At 35.7% G+C, this 18,468-nt stretch overlaps 1 protein-coding gene across 1 annotated transcript in view; it reads right to left on the reverse strand.

The window, feature by feature from the left end:
• LOC136855108 (sodium channel protein para-like) overlaps positions 1-18,468 on the reverse strand; it is a 189,692-nt gene that overhangs the window by 66,804 nt on the left and 104,420 nt on the right. The window contains 3 exon segments of the mRNA XM_067131940.1: positions 897-941; positions 1,388-1,528; positions 3,882-4,253. Of these exon segments, the coding sequence (XP_066988041.1) occupies positions 897-941; positions 1,388-1,528; positions 3,882-4,253 (558 nt within the window).

Raw genomic sequence — 18,468 nt, forward strand, 5'->3', positions numbered from 1 at the left:
GTCATCAGCTTCACTCAGACACACACACTTCTTCGGGGATGTCAATTCTGATCTGACAAATCCCGGAATCCAAGAGTCGAAACTGTCATAAATTTGTCATGAAAGATAGTAGAGGGATGGGAGAGGGCAGTTTACACGGAGGAGGGGGTTTCCTGATGATTTCGGTTTCGTCAATATTTCACGGTTAAGCAGTTCTCAACTATTGTTTTGTTCGTATAAAGAGTGCGCCGGTGCAAAACACACACACACACACACACAGAAAACAATATCTGGGGATGGGGAAAAAATCGTGTTGCAAGTTTCGGTTTATGGAGGGCGTGATCCACAGTGTGAGAGGGGAAAAAATGAAGACAACGAGCATAAACACACACAAACCACTGGCACAGATTTTTGTGATTAATTTGATTTTTTTTTTTTTTTGTTTGTTGAGGGGAATGGGAAAAGAGAAAAACTGGTGGGAAGTGGAGGCAAAGAGGGCTTCGAGTGAGGGGGGGTGGTGATCGCTTTTCTTGAGTGGGGGTGTGCGTGAAGGGGCGGGGAGGGGAGAAGGGTGGGGAGGGAGGGTTGGGGTGGGGTGAGTGAAGAGCCAATGAGATGGAGTGCAGAGTTCATCTTCTTCCTAATTTTGAGCCCAGCCACAATGAAGAAAACAACAACACGTAAATACAGAACAACTTTCCATAACTGTAAAAAACAGAATAAAGAGGGGGTATGGAAAGGGGAGGACGGGAGATAGGACAAAGTAAGATAAATCAGCAACTGTCAAAAAATAAAACAAAACCCTGGTATTGGGGGAAGAGTGTGCCTTGGGGGTGGGGTGGTGGGAGGGATAAAAAAAATTCGGCCACTCAAAATAGTGAATGCGAGATGATGACGTAATCTTCGAAAAAACTTACTACCACATTTTCTTTGGATCTGGTGAGCGGGGTGCCTTGCACTGACTAAAGTAAGAAAAATAAGAAAGAGAGACTTAGTGTGACAGGAATCAATAGGATTGTCTTTTTTTGATTCATTTCTAAATGTTTCATGTATCTTTATATCTCCCCTAAACCTGTCTGTTACTATTCATACAAGGACACATTTATCCATTGGACAACTCGCTGATTTGATCATAAATGGCCCTGACGATCCTCTGCGTGGCCAACCTCAGTTTTGGATACCACAAGAAAGGAGTCTGGTTATCTATCCTTTTTAATAGCTCTACTCTTTATATGCACAGACTGACTGCCTACCTGAATTGCACCTACACTCTCTCTCTCTACACTGACCAAATCCTAACTAAAGAGATATGCAAAAAAAAAAAAAAAAACTTGAGTGGGGTTTGAAATTTGTTTTTTATTCAAAACTGAAGGAAAACTTTGTGAAATAGGTCGACTGCGTTACTTACTGCATCTTTGTCGATATACTCAAGGTTGATATCGGGACCAAATATTTCCCGAATGATGTTATCTATGACTTCATCTTCCTTCTTAGAAAGTGTCTCCCCCTCCAGTTTGAGTGGAAGCATCCTGAGCATTTTATTGTCCAGCTAAAGGGAAGTTGACAAAAGCAGATAAAAAAAGGCTTAATGGAGATATTAGTAAGTGTTCGGCCGGCGTCGGTCGCTTTCTCAAGTGTGTGTGTGTGTGTGTGTGTGTGTGGTCGTGGATGTCCGCTGTAGGAGCAGCGCAGTCGGGCTGACAGCTGTACCTCCAAGTGCGCGCATTCCCTGACGCCCTCAGTGGTCAAATCACGGGCCGTACAAGTTCCTCCGACAAAGACTGATCTGAGGAACTGCCGGCTGATCACGTTACCCGAGAGGGTTTACAGGAGAGGAGTGCGGGACACACGAGCACAAGTGGAGCCGACTGCACGACCCTCAAGTCGTTGTCGTCCTGTTTGCGTGGGGGTGCTTATGTCTGCTGTGGTCGGTGTTCCTGTGTGTGTGAGTGGAGTGGTTGGTGTTCGTGTCACTGTGTGTGTCTGCGAGTGCCGTCTCTGGAGCTGTCTTCTTTCAGCTGTCTACAACCCTCTTTCTTGCTTATATTCTATTAGTTAAACCTTTAAGAACTCTAATGTTATAAATAAAAAAAAATAACCTTACTAAACCACGTATTACTTCTTTTATTCAGGCTCTCATTACCATGAATACCCAGTCTGCTTTCTGGCACACTTCATGAATAATAATAATAATAATAATAATAATAATAATAATAATAATAATAATAATAATAATAATTATAATAATAATATAATAATGAGTGGCTGGTCCATCGGCTCACACAGGGGAGACTACATCACTCAGTCTCTTCATTTCACAGATCAAAGTCATAAAAACAATAATGATCTAGTTCTCTCTAATATCATCTCTCTACTAGTGGGGGAAGGGGGTAGAGGGAGGGAGGAAGGACGAATGTCACCTGTGCTTAATTAGAGAGCGATGAAGGTGTGGAAGAAGCGGTGATGCATAAATATATCTATAATTAATAAACCTTATCATGGTCATGGAGAGAAATTCTGATGTGCGAAACAGTGAGGTCATTAGAACAAATAACAACAAGTGAAGGTGAAGGTGTGAATAAATATATATCTATATATATAGATATATATATACATATATACATGTATATATACATGTATATATAATATATTTATATATATATATATATATATATACATATAATATATATATATATATATATATATATATATATATATATATATATATATATATATATATATATATATATATATATATATATATATGAATTTATGCGAATAAAAAGAAGTGGAGAAGAGTCCACCCATGGAATAACAATAATGAAAACAGCAATATTAGGATGTCGTTAATACTGCAGCAAAAACAGCAATAACAATAATCATAATAATCACAATAATCCACAGATTACTTTCTTTTGGAAGATGCGGATTGATGTGGGATTCCCTTGTTGTGTTGCAAATCTTAAAAAAATAATAACTGATTATCGCAAATGAATATATAACAAGATGATTTGAAACGCCACTGAAGCAGTTTGAAGGGAAGAGGAAAGGGAGGGGGAGGGGAGATGTCGCTGGACGAATAGGGAAGAGGTGGGGAGAATGGGGAGAGGGTTAAGGATAGTGCAGTGAGAAGGGGATCTTACGTCATAATTTTGTTGTCATACTTATGCGACGGTCGTAAAGGGAAGACTGTGGTAGCAGGAGTGTTTTTATTCTTTGCATTTGACGGACAGGCAATGATGATGTGTATATATATATATATATATATATATGTGTATATATATATATATATATATATATATATATATATATATATATATATATATATATATATATATATATATATATATATATATATATATATATATATATATATATATATATGCGGGGTGGGAGTGGGAGAGGGCAACAGGTTTGAGAAAGGGTTGAGACCTGTATAACGGCAAAAAATAGATCAAACGAATTTGAGACAAAAACGAAATGTTGAGAAAAAGGAGCACGTTAACATAGGCAGCACGAATGAAAAAATTTCATTTCGAGACATACCAAGCCTTAGTTAAAATCGCAAACGGCAAGAAAGAAACAAATAGGATTAAAATAGATTAAAAAACCGAAATACAAAATGGAAAAAGGGTAATAATGACAATAACAACGAAGAGTCCTTTCTTTAATTACGATGTAGAACGGAAGTGGGAAGGAGAAGGAACGAAGGAAAAATATAAAGGGGCGTACAAAGGAAGAAGGAATAGGAGGCGAAAAGGAGGAGGAAGAGGGGTGTTGGAAATATACTCTGATCTTTCTCTTCATCATCATCATCATCATCATCAGGATCATCATCATCATCACCATCTTCATCTTCTTTTACTCACACACTCGGGATTAAAAGTATCAGTAATAATGACCTCGGGGACTCGGGAGGCCATGCGGGATCTGGACAGCAGCTGGGACTCCTTGGTGGCGAGGGGCTTCCCGTTGATGAGATCCCCGTGGGAGGTGTAGGATATCCTGGAGGTGTGGGAGGTGTACGAGTTGTGGCGCGAGCCCAAGTTCGTGTAGACGGGCACTATGATGGCGCCGTTCTCCTCGCTCATGGGCGTCACGGCCGCCGAGTCGTCTGCGTAGGGCAGGTGTTCCTGGGCATCCAGGTAAGTGGACAGCACTAGGGGCTTCCTGTCGCCGAACCGCCGGCCGTTGGTAGTCCGCCAGGCGAACTGGTGGCTACCCCGCGACCCTCTCCGAAAGGTGAACGGGGAGCCAGGCAGGCTAAGGCTCGCCTGCAACGGGAAAAGACAAGGGGGCGCTGTGAGGCCAGCAAGGGCGGGAGGTACCTGAAGGAAACCTTGGGGATGGGTGTGGGGGGGACAGCGTTTGCTAAATGAACCTGGAAAATGAAGTGGGTGAGACGAAGAGGTCAGAAACGAAGGGATACTCTCAGAGCCTGCTCGAGGAGATCACAGAGTTCAGGGTGGAAGATAATAATAACGCCCGGGCCAGCCCCACAGTAGCTGAAAATTCGTGCTCTCTGGAGGGAGAGGGATATGAGGAAACAAAAACTGGCGGAAGACAGCCTATCACAAAAGGGGAAGGGTAAACAAAACATTCACACACACACACGCGCGCGCACAGAATCTCTTCAACCAAGCCTACGTCAGCACTCCTTTTTTCTGCTGTGGACTTTCTAAGACCAACGATGGTCCCCGCATGGACAAACGATTAATAAATGGAGGTCATTGGGAGGGGTGACAGAGATTCACTAAATAAATAACAAGAACCACATTATTACGATCATGATGTGGGAGGGGGTGGAGGGGGGAGGAGAGGTTTGTGTTGCTTGGAGGGCCACCTTCTTCTTCTTCTTCTTCTTGTTTAAGAAATCCGCATTTGTCAAGGATGGGGCGTTGCAGGGGGAAGTCAGTCAGCCAAGTCCTCTTGCACCATCAGAAGGTGGATTGTGACTGTTTTATGCAGGCGCCCGTTCAGTGGGCCGAATTTTATAGCAACTATGTATAAATCATTTCTTGAGTCTCTACAGTTTGGTGTATTAAATATACAAGAGTATGAAGCAGTGACCATAAGCAAGTGCTAGAGCGTAGGCTGGTGCAGTACACTAAGAAAAAACAAACAAACGTGGTTGTGTTCTGTGCGAACAAGTGGTCCTATTTTGAGAGAGAGAGAGAGAGAGAGAGAGAGAGAGAGAGAGAGAGAGAGAGAGAGAGAGAGAGAGAGAGAGAACAGGACCACCCGTGGCTCTCTAGTTTTTGGCGAAGCATCTTGAAGCAAGAGGACACACACAGCCTCAGCCAGGAGGCCGAGGATGCGAGTGTCATCACAGATGATTAATAATAATAATAATAATAATAATAATAATAATAATAATAATAATAATAATAACATACATCTCTATATCGAATTGATTTTGTGTGAATTCGTGAAGACGGAGAAGTTTGTCAGAAGCCACAGGAGGTAGAAAAAGAAGAAAATGGAGAAGGAGAAGAAGAAGAAGAAGAAGGAAAAGTGGAGAAAGAGAAAAAGGAGAGGAAAGTGGAAATGCATTCTCATAAAATCAGGAACGGGAGAAAGGAAACATCAGATATATTCAGGATGTTATTAGAAACAGCCAGACAGACAGACAGACAGACAGACAGGGCCACACGTAAAATTAAAATCACATTTACAGGAGTTTTTACATTTAATGAGACGTCATACTACGAGCCTCTTCTGAAAAATATTAAATTACAAATGGACAATTTCATCTTTTTTTTTTTTCTTTTTTTCCCTTTTTTTTTAGTGGGAAGGGGAACATCGAGGCAAGAATAAAAAACAAATACAAAATCAAGAAAAATAAATCATCGTGATAATTATAATAAATTATGATAATCATCATTATCAACCCCCCTGTGGAGACACGGTGACACAGTGCCACTCAAACTCTGGACCAAACAGTGAAAACTAAACCTACCTACTACTACGTCATCAGTACGTCAGAATGACGTCACACAAACACTGGCGTCACACAGACAATGACGTCACAAGTTAATAGACAAAAAATTTGTTCTAATCTAATTTGTGACAAATATTTTTTGGGAGCAGCTGGGTACTCGACACAAAAGCAGCAAGGAAAACATTTTTTCTTGCCTTTCGGTGACAAACAAGTAACAAGGAAAATGATAGAAAGTAAAGCAATGATCACTAACGGAGTTTTGTGTTGAGTATCAATTGCTTTCAGTTATAACCTACTATGCATTCTTAATTCACTAAAAAAAAAATATTCCAATGTGTCACTACCTCGGACAAACAACATACAACCAACACTACAAATATACCTTACTTGCTACACTTCGCAAGAAAATCATAACAAAATGAATAGAGAAGAAACGAGACAATGTATGTTAAAAAGTTCTGAGTATAGATATTTCCTTCATGCAAAAAAAGACGAAGACAGGATTAAAATAGACATATCAGTAGTAGTACTTTTTCCTATTGGTATAAATGTATGCAAAAGGTTTTTTTTTTTATTTCTGACGTTCGAAGTGCGAACCCTCTCTCATCATCGTGTAAAGTAAAGTAGTGAATGAGATGACCTGCCATTCAGCCTAACTGGGTCAGCTGCTCGTGCCCCTACTAGAAACGGGCATGCTTGGGTACACCTGACCTCAGCCATGAATGCACAATGCAAGAGACAGAATGCAAAAGACAGTTAACGAACCATGCTTGTCATGACGCTTTTGCTTTTGATACCCCCTCATTTTTTATTCGAGTCATCATCGTGACTACAAGTCTTTCCCTTCTGGAACTTATGTTGTGATGACACACTTCCTAAGATTCCCGGGACGTATTGACACTTTTTCCTCAGGCTTGCAAGTGACACTTTGTCGTCTCATTCCTAAGGTGAAAACTTTTTTTTTCTGAGTCTTACGATTCCTAGTTTATAATAAAAGTTTGTTCATATGATTCCTAGTCCCCAAATTCTTTCGTTTGACTCTTTTTTTATTCATACACTGTAAAACTTTTCCTTATGATTCTTACATCGCTGGTCATTCGGTGAACCGTGACATCGCAACATATTCTACAAAGGGTCCCATGTCATATCGCATAAACGTCAGCGAAATTGTGACACTTCAAGTTCTTTATTTAAATAAATATTTTTCCGTCGCTCGTACTGCTACTGCGACATCACAAGAGCACACCAAAACCTATTAAGCAAACTGCTAATTTGAATTAAATTCGTCTTTATATCTTCGTGCCATTAACAGTTGATCAAAGGTCTGCATGATACTGGCTGGTAGTTACAACCAGAACTACTATAACATTGGAAAAAAAATAACTATGCATCAGAAATTAGGCCACTGCTCTGAACATCACCACAGAGGTATAGCTGTACCTTGGTGACATGAACAATGGCACGAACACCTGAACACTGATTACTGAACAATAGCATCACCAATTTGTTTAAGCATAAATCTACGTCAAGGATATTTTTTTTTTTTGTATATGGAGCATAAAACTGTAATAAAAACTTTTATGAAGTGCGTTCTACCTCTCTAACTGACCTTTGACGTTGGGTCTACGACTTGGGATACTACTACGAGCGTAAGTTCCACTCTGATTTGGAATACCTTTCTAGGAATTTGGTAGTGTTAAATTAATGCCCATACAATTTTCGTAACCCGAAACATTTCCCATCCTAACTATACAAACGAAAGACAGTTTACGAATCAAGCGTTCATTTAGCTCCGCAATTTCGGCATTCTAACAATTATGCAGTTATCTAAATGAATTAGTTGTCATCACTCAATTATACAACATATGAGACATTCTGCAATTTTCTTATGACAATGAAATCACTGAATGACGTTTATGACCATTATTTTGGAGTTGGGACCATAATTACTTTTAATGAATAATAATGAATATTCTACAAATGAGCATCAAATCTCTTTACCTTCATTTTCGTACATTTTGTGCGCCCTTGGAACTCACTAACTCACTTTTATCTTTTATTCTAAGCTTTGGTAATACACAAATCACTTATAGTATGTTCTTATCTGTGTTATTTTGTAATAATGTATATATGTGTATATATATATTATATATACATACATACATATATATACACATGTATATATACATGTATATATACATATATATATACATATAATCTTTCAGAAAATGAACTTGCAATGTACAAAGTTGCAATGCTGTTGGTATTTAACATAACATGCATAAAATGTACAACACATCATTCCTGCAAACATTTCCCAATCTTGCAGTTACATTGCAAAACATGCAATGAGTAAACGGAGAAAATAGAGCAAGACATATGTATAAAGAAGAATATACAGAATATAAGTAGAGAAAGCTTTAGAGGAACGGCAGTAAAGCCACGTAAAGAGAGAACGAGATGAGGAATGTGTTAGCGGAGAAAAAAAAAAAAAAAACGAAGAGATGGTAATAGAGAATAACAAAAACAGGAATACATAATTACAAAACATCGACAACCTTTGCGTTAAGAATGGAAAAGAGGAAGAAGAAATCGGTAAGAAAGAAAGATTATCAAGCTTAAGGCGTATGACGAAAATAGGAGAAAAATAAGAAGAGAAAGAGAAGATTAGGAAAGGGAAGGAGAAATAAAACAGAAGGAAAAAAAATAGAAAGGATGTCGTTGGAAGAAATGGCCATAACGAACAAAAGAAAAGGAATAAGACACATGTGAAAAAAATTTTAAAATTCTTGCAAATAACTGAATGACAGCCGTTTAGATAAGAAAAATTAAGAGAGAGAGAGAGAGAGAAGAGAGAGAGAGAGAGAGAGAGAGAGAGAGAGAGAGAGAGACTGTCAATAAATGAAAAAAAAAAACATTAAAAGACGCTATCGCTTACAGATATAAAGGATTCAATTTTTCACGTAACTAGAGAACTGTAATACTGACTGTCAGTTTTCGTGTTTTTTTTTTTATTTAAACACAGTGTAATTACTTCCTTAGTCTGGCATGGCTGAATGTAGTAACCTGTGCAAAAACTTATATATATTTTATTAATTAGGTTTTGAAACCTGGAGAAACAGTGTCGGAGATTATAAAGGCTGGGAACTGAAATTTTATTAATTTGGAAAATTACAAATGCAGTTTTGAACGTGGGAGTTCGAGACAGGGATTCCGTTAAGTGTATCCAATTGCTAAAGAAATTCCGAAACTTGGAAATATATCTAAGTGCATCTAATTGCAAAAAAAATTCCGAAACTTGGAAATATATCTTATGTGTATCCAACTGCAAAAGAAATTCCGAACTTTAAAATATATCTTAGGTGCATCTAATTGCAAAAGAAATTCCAAAAATTGGAAATATATCTTAAGTGTATCCAATTGCAAAAGAAATTCCGAAAATTGGAAATATAGCTTAAGTGCATCTAATTGCAAAAGAAATTCCGAAACTTGGAAATATATCTTAAGTGTATCCAATTGCAAAAGAAATTCCGAAACTTGGAAATTTAGCTTAAGTGTATCCAACTGCAAAAGAAATTCCGAAACTTGGAATATATCTAAGTGTGTCCAATTGCAAAAGAAATTCCGAAACTTGGAAATATATCTAAAGTGTATCCAATTGCACAAGAAATTCCGAAGCTTGGAAATGTATCTTAAATGTATCCAACGGCAAAATAAATTCCGAAACTTGGAAATATATCTTAAGTGTATCCAATTGCAAAAGAAATTCCGAAACTTGGAAATTTAGCTTAAGTGTATCCAACTGCAAAAGAAATTCCGAAACTTGGAAATATATCTAAGTGTGTCCAATTGCAAAAGAAATTCCGAAACTTGGAAATATATCTAAAGTGTATCCAATTGCACAAGAAATTCCGAAGCTTGGAAATATATCTTAAATGTATCCAACGGCAAAATAAATTCCGAAACTTGGAAATATATCTTAAAAGTATATCCAACGGCAAAATAAATTCCGAAACTTGGAAATATATCTTAAAAGTATATCCAATTGCAAAAGAAATTCCGAAACTTGGATATATATCTTAAGCGTATCCAAATGCAAAAGAAATTCCGAAACTTGGAAATATATCTTAAGTGTATCCAATTGCAAAAAAGAATTCCGAAACTTCGAAATATATCTAAGTGTATACAATTGCAAAAGAAACTCCAAAACTTGGAAATATATCTTAAGTGTATCCAATTGCAAAAGAAATTCCGAAACTTGGAAATATATCTCAAGTGTATCCAACTGCAAAAGAAATTCCGAAACTTGGAGATATATCTGAGTGTATTCAATTGCAAAAGAAATTCCAGAACTTGGAAATATATCTAAAGTGAATCCAATTGCAAAAGAAATTCCGAAACTTGGAAATATATCTAGGTGTATCCAACTGCAAAAGAAATTCCGAAACTTGGAAATATATCTAAAGTGTATCCAATTGCAAAATAAATTCCGAAACCTGGAAATATATCTAGGTGTATCCAACTGCAAAAGAAATTCCGAAACTTGGGAATATATCTACAGTGTATCCAATTGCAAAAGAAATTCCGAAACTTGGAAATATATCTAAAAAGTATATCAACCGTAAAAGAAATTTCGAAACTTAGAAATATATCTTAAAATATATCTTAAAAGTGTATCCAATTGCAAAAGAAATTCCGAAACTTGGAAATATATCTTAAAAGTGTATCCAGTTGCAAAAGAAATTCCGAAACTTGGAAATATATCATAAGTGTATTCAATGGCAAAACAAATTCCGAAACTTGGAAATATATCTTAAGTGTATCCAATTGCAAAAGAAATTCCGAAACTTGGAAACATATCTAAAGTGTATCCAATTGCAAAAAAAATTCCGAAACTTGGAAATGCATCTTAAGCGTATCCAATTGCAAAAGAAATTCCGAAACTTGGAAATATATCTAAGTGTATCCAAATGCAAAATAAATTCCGAACTTGGAAATATATCTTCCAATTGCAAAAGAAATTACGAAACTTGGAAATATATCTTGAGTATATCCGATTGCAAGAGAAATTCCGAGACTTGGAAGTATATCCTAAGTGTATTCAATTGCAAAAAAAATTACGAAACATGGAAATATATCTTAAGTGAATCCAATTGCAAAAGAAATTCCTAAACTTGGAAATATATCTTCTGTGTATCCAATTGCAAAAGAAACTCTGAAACTTGGAAATATATCTTAAGTGTATCCAATAAAAAAATAAATTCCGAAACTTGGAAATATATCTAAAGTGTATCCAATTGCAAAAGAAATTCCGAAACTTGGAATTACTGTATATCCTAAGTGTATCCAATTCCAAAAGAAATTCCGAAACTTGGAAATATATCTTATAAGTTTTCAAGCTTCACAGAAAAAAACAATGTTTACATTTGGAAAAGTAGATACAGTTTTGAAATATAAATTTATAAAAGAAACTTTTTACATATGTAAATACTGATTTAAAACTGTATTCATTTGAACTCTGTGGAAGTTTGCTTTGCAAGTTTTCACAGTTGTCAGCGAATTTCAAAGAATAAATAAAAACAAAATTTTGCCATTTACAATCGCACCCTCCATAAGAGTGCCTCTATGTATGTATGTCTGTAGGTATGTATAAAGTTAAGGGCTTGGATTTATCCTCTGAAAAGCAATTTGTAATAGTGCAAGATTACTCTGACAAGGGATAGAGGCTGTACACACAATAAAACCCTCTCCTGTTTCTCTCTGTTTTAGATGAACATTCTGACAAGAGACGCAATACAATTCATACATTACTCATCAACGCTACTACATTCACCATTCCTATCGAGTAGTATAATAATAATAATAATAATAATAATAATAATAATAATAATAATAATAATAATAATAATACTGGATAGTGACACTTGGCTGGGCATACAGTACACCTCTAAACTACAACAGAAAACACCTACTACTTGGCAAATTACAACAACAACATATACATTGCAAAGGTTATTTCTCTACACATTGAGCATCCACCTATTACCAAATGCATGAGATTACACAAGTAAAAAAGGAAATACAGTTAAATACAGAGAGAAGCTTATACACTGAATCTTACGCCATGGAGGAAGGGGGCCGCGGGATTTTGAACAGGAAGCAAATTGTGTGTGCGTTCGTATATGCATGTATGTACGTACGTGTATATATAATATATATACATATATGTGTATATATATGACAGGTGTGTATATATATATATATATATATATATATATATATATATATATATATATATATATATATATATATATATATATATATATAAGAAGTAAGAGAGAGAGAGAGAGAGAGAGAGAGAGAGAGAGAGAGAGAGAGAGAGAGAGAGAGAGATACGGAATAACAGAGAAAGAGAATGAGCAGAGAACATCCGGAGAACTGAGCATATGGAGACAGGGAGCATGTAGAGAATGGAGCATGGATCAATAATGAGAAGACGGGGAGAGGGGGACGGAGATTAAATATTGCATATTAAAAAGATGGAGAACTGGATAGCACACACCTAGACCTTGCTGAAATCCTTGATAGCAGTAGTTTTCAAAACGGTATTTTTTTTTCAATGGTAAGAGTCCCTGAAAATGAGAAATTTCTTGGGGGGGGAGAAGGGGGGAGGGGAGGTGTGGTGTTAATTCAAAAGGATAAAATTTTGTTGGGGGGAGGGGGGCACAAAGAAGAACAATGACAGAGTTAATACAATGTTAAATATTTCTTAAATGTAATGAGCTATATCCCATTCTCTGAGACAAAGACTGGAAAAAGGTTTATGGGGGAAAAATATAGCAGAGTCATGTATTTCAACACCCATCGAAACTGAACCTAACGAAGCAACATATATCATTATATAAATATATTTCTAAGAAAAAGCTCCAATGATTAACACTTGGCTTTAAGTATATAAGTCTAAAAGTACGAATAAAAAAAAACGGGGGACGTACAACCTGTCCACGTTTTCTGAGCCAATGAAGAAATTGAAAACGGTCTTCTAAAATCATCCAGATGACTACGGATGATGACATTGACTTCAAAGGAGTGAAGAGTAACTCGGACAACGGGAGGCGCTCAGAAAACGTAGGACGGTCGATCATTATCCTGTGATGACACTGACAGACACACAAACAAAAACAGAAAAAAAAATTCACACAAAAAAATATCCATCTTGTTATTACTTACTGTTCTCCATCGCTAACGTCCTCTGGCGGCATCTTGCGGCTAGTCAATGGGTATCGGCTAGTTTGCCCGCTGGGCAAAGCCAATTTAGCCCATTCGATAGCCCAAAATACAGAGCCATTTTGCATGTAACTTGCCATGTAGCCACCCACTGTGACAGTGCAACCAGTAACACTAGCAATATATAAAGAGCCTCTCAATTTTTCTAAATGTTAGTATGGACATGATTCACGACTTTTCTATCAATTCTGTATTCGTTTTCTCGTTTCCTTTTTTATTTCCTGAATTACTACACAAGCTCCTCCCGAACGACCAGAGGTTTTAGGCCGGGGCTTTCCCAAGCTGGTATATAAAACACACAAAAGTCACGGCACGATCCAATGATTAGCAATAAAACTAGAAGTAGCTGAAACCCGAGGCCATCTCTATTCGCAAAGGCGTGTGGCAGGATCGTAGGCGGGTTGACGAGGCGCAGTCGTGTTCCTGGGCGCGACGAGAGAAGAAGGTGTACAGAAGAGGAGGTCAGACCTCCCTGTCTAATCCCACAGCCTTGAAGTCTTAAGACTGGTTCAGGGGCAGATTTCTGCTGTCGTTCGGAAACTTCAAATTGAGCATGAACTTAACTGTGTCGTCCCTCAGTTCGGTTCTTCTTTTCCAGTCAGTTTCTCATCCAGCTGACAACTCGTCATAGATATTTTGAAATAACTACAGTAGCATGAATTCACTGAACTTAAACCCAAGAATATTACACAAGTGAATGAAAGGCAGTTGTTTTCATAAAATAACACTTCACATAAAAACCCTTACTTCGAGTTTCCCTGGACTGAATACATATACGTCAATTTGAAATCAAAATCATACAATTAAAAGGTTCAAAAGTTTCAGTAACTCATTTCAACATAAAACTTTGCTTTTGCAAACCAACGAGTTCATTTTAAATTAAATGCTCTTATATATATGTATATGTGTATATATATATATATATATATATATATATATATATATATATATATTTATATAAAGAGCAACAAATATAATAAATAATAAAAGAAGTCAACTTTTAATTATGGAAAAAAGAATTAGGACGAATAAACAACTCAAAACAAAAAAGTTAAAGCTGATAAGAGAAATGTGAATGAAGGAATGACAGAGGAAAATAACAACAATACGAATGAAAATCTTGAGACGGGAAGGCTTAGAAATGACAGTTGACAATAAAACACATACAGTGAAGAGCAGCAATAATGAAAGGAAAAGAGAAAGAATGCAAGATATATATAAATATATATATATATATATATATATATATATATATATATATATATATATATATATATATATATATATATATATATATATATATATATATATATATATATATATATATATATATATATATATTATATATATACTGAAAACGAAAGACAAAAAGATAAATGAAAGGAAAGAGTAACTTAGGAGGAAATGGTAATTAAAAACAATGATCACACAAGGGATAACTACAAAATAATGCAGCCAAGATGTTAAAAAAGACAATAACACCAAAACCAAGTACATTAAGCAAAAATCGTTTTACGAGAAAATATTAATATACTGACAAAAATTCGATTTTTTAAAAACAATTATACGCAACTGACATTAAAAATGAAGACTACTTTCAAAATGTACAAAAAGTCTAAGAACCAGTAATCTACTTTCCTCTTCAACAGCTCTACTACTGATCTCTAAAAATGACTAGATGCTTTTTCCTGAGCTCAATCCAACATAGAGGCCTCAACGGTTCAGCTTACTCTCTCAAATTTCACTCCAAACACTGTGCCTTTATGCATGTATATATATATATATATATATATATATATATATATATATATATATATATATATATATATATATATATATATATATATATATATATATACACATATATATGCAATATATATATATATATATATATTATATATATATATATATATATATATATATATATATATATATATATATATATATATATATATATATATATATATATATATATATATATATATTATATAATTATATAAAATATTAGTCGCAAAAAAGAAATATCTCTGAGAGGAACCTTCTTTAATCTACACCAAAATAAGGGCCTCACACCCTTACAATAAATAAATACATACATACATACATACATATACCCATACTGTGCTCCCTCTTTGCACTTTACTCATATCCTGTCCGAGATATAATTCCCGTGGGGTATTTACAAAAACTGATGATAGGAAAAAGCAAATGATGATGGGTCCGAATCAGATATTTGTAATGTTGGTAGATAACACTTATAGATATATTCAGTCTACATGACTTCATATTCAAGGAGGCATCTGAGACATATTTGTGTAATATAAAAAGACTTCACTTAACGAAGCATCTGAGATTTATTCGACAACGGATAGAAGTGTCACCTATTCAAAACTCCACAAGACAGTCTTGTAAACATTCAAAGAAAACTCGATTTTGGAAGCACCCGAGGTGCACAGGTAATCTTGCACAGTATCTCTATGAAATGACCTCGACGTAACTTGAAATAACACAATTCGCAAATCCTTTTACTGCTTCATTCACTGACAGCAACATAAACAACCATAAATTCGAGTAAACATCTAGGTTCGTTATTAACAACAACATACAGCCTCTCTGGCAGACGATTACACTAAGTAACAACATGCTGACATCATCATGAGACTAAGTATTGTGCTCACTGGCTATTTGGGACACCAAAATCTAGGATGTATATATGCGTTACACCATGGCCCAGAGGGCCCCATGCATCTAGAACCTATCTGAATACACTCTAGGACAGAGGAAAAAGACTGTCCGGGGAGGATTCTAGCATGGAGGTTCTAATGGCCAGTTCTAGATGATCCTTGGGCGTCGCGGCTATTCACTGTTCACTAGGTAACTTTTTGAGAGGCTTTGCTAGATGGCACTAGTTTCAGCTAGTCCGTGGATTGTGGTTCATGCTGGTATCACTTCTAGAGTTCTTTTATTCTGTCTGCTAGAGGCTACGGTGGAGTGGGTGGCTAAAATGGCTAAGAACAGCATCAGTGTCAAATAAAAATAAAAAATGAAGAATGACCTTCCCCTATCCAAGATGGAGTCTCTCTAAGCACGCTTCGGAAGAAAGAGCATCCCATCGCCTGGGATGTGAGATCTATGACCTTGGTTTCTTAGGACAAGAAGGCAACAATGTGAATTCATTTTTTAAAGTCTTATAAGCCTTTTCAAAGCCCCCAACGTAAACAATGAAAGGTTTAGAAGGCATTTTTAACCAATTAGTGACTAGGTCAAGTGACTTTCTTTGGCGTAAGCGTGGAGAGGACCCCTGGTTGGCGGAAGACTATATGGCCGCGTTCAGAGGACAACCAGCCCTTACTACTAAACATAGCGTTCGCCCTTCGTTTAAAATCTATCCATCTAAAGATCTATCTGTCTACTCCTGTCTATCTAATCGTCTATCTATGAACGGAATGTCTAATAGCAACAGCTCTAAGGCAGATGAAGACAGAAGTAACCATAATTTACGAACAATAATGTTTCTTAACGACATTTTTTGTTTTGTTCAAATAAAAACATACACTCACAAGGAAAGGATGACAGACATGACACGCCTAGTGGGTACAATAATAAATAAAAAATAAAGCTGACACCATTAAAATGGGAAGGGTAGTGGACACAGGGAAGGGAAATGAGAGGAACACCACTAAAGACGTTGGGAATAATTTTAGCTGCTTGGTTTTCTTTAGTAAAGTGTCCGTTTTATTATCGAAATTGTTCTAATTTCAGTTTCTGATCGGAAATTCTTACCTGTTAAAAAAATTTGATTTCTGATGTAGGGAGAAAATTTTAAGTTCGTTCTGATATTCTAATTATTTAAAAATGATAGTTTTTTTTTATTTTTTTAGAATTTTTCAACTTTAATTCACCCTTATAAACTAAACGGCATTCAAATTGCTCTAAATTTCGCTCAGATAATACAGTTTCCTCAATTCTGAAGTCTACTTAGAGATGCAAAATTTTTTCATCATTCACATCAAAAGCAAAATGTTTTACCCATATATTTCGCACATTCAAATTAAGATCCGTCATAATTATTCTATTAATAAAATATAAAACTTTAGTTATATATTTAATAAATTCTCTTGTCTTTTTTTTTAAATTTTTTTTGTATTTTACATTAGGTCATATTCCTTTTTGTCAAATAATCGAAAAGGTTCACTCTACTTAACACTTGAAGTTTACATCATATATCACACGGCTTTCTTTAAATTCCCAACGCTACTGTTACAACGAAAGCACGAACAGATAACAGTTATACTAGTTTATAGGATTCTGTGTGCATATATACTATATATATATATATAAAATATATATATATATATAATATATATGTGTATATATACACAGTATATATATATATATATATATATATATATATGTGTATATATATATATATATATATATATATATATATATATATATATATATATATATATATATATATATATATATATATATATATACATATACACACACACACATACGCACACAACTCGAGGACTTACTATTACAAAAAGGGACACAAGGGTAAGAAAATCTCTGTAAATGGGGTTAGAAAGCAGGATTAAAATATCAGTGTAAGTATTAATTATCCAACAATATCACTTTCCATATCTTTGCGATTCGCCTGATTTTCACTGACTATATACACAAACTTCCTTAGGGGGGCACCACAAGAGAACGTTCCCTGACATCCTCAGAGATCGTGCCGCCACGCTCCGAGCCAAGTCGCCACCACTGGGGGCTCCTTCGCGCCGGACTCGGCGCCAAGTTGCTGGAAGGTGTCAGAGAACTGCCCTCAAGTGTGACTCCGCCTTTCAAAAGATATATTCCACAAGAAGCTACTGTATGTCCTTCTATTCCTCACACAGAGGCTACGTTTTGTTCACAGAATGAAATGTGATTAACTTGACTTCTTGGTGAAAGTACAGTAATCTCCAAAGCTCAAGTCTTATGATTTCCAAAAGGCTAGAATGGAAAGCTTGGAGAATCTATTGAAAAATAAATGGAGCATCTAGTAGGCCTACGTCACTGCGTAAGCCTATTTATTAAAAAAAAAAAAGCTAAGAAAATGAGCACCTTGTATAGATGCATCTTCACGTAAGCCTATTAAGAAAAATCTAAAAAAGTCTTTATTTGTGGATCTAATTACTGCATATAAAAATACACAATTAGAATATCTAATATAGCTCAATCTTCAAATTAGCCTACGTCTAAATGGCTGA

Source organism: Macrobrachium rosenbergii, chromosome 30, assembly GCF_040412425.1.
Source record: "Macrobrachium rosenbergii isolate ZJJX-2024 chromosome 30, ASM4041242v1, whole genome shotgun sequence".
Classification (NCBI taxonomy): Eukaryota; Metazoa; Arthropoda; class Malacostraca; order Decapoda; family Palaemonidae; genus Macrobrachium; species Macrobrachium rosenbergii.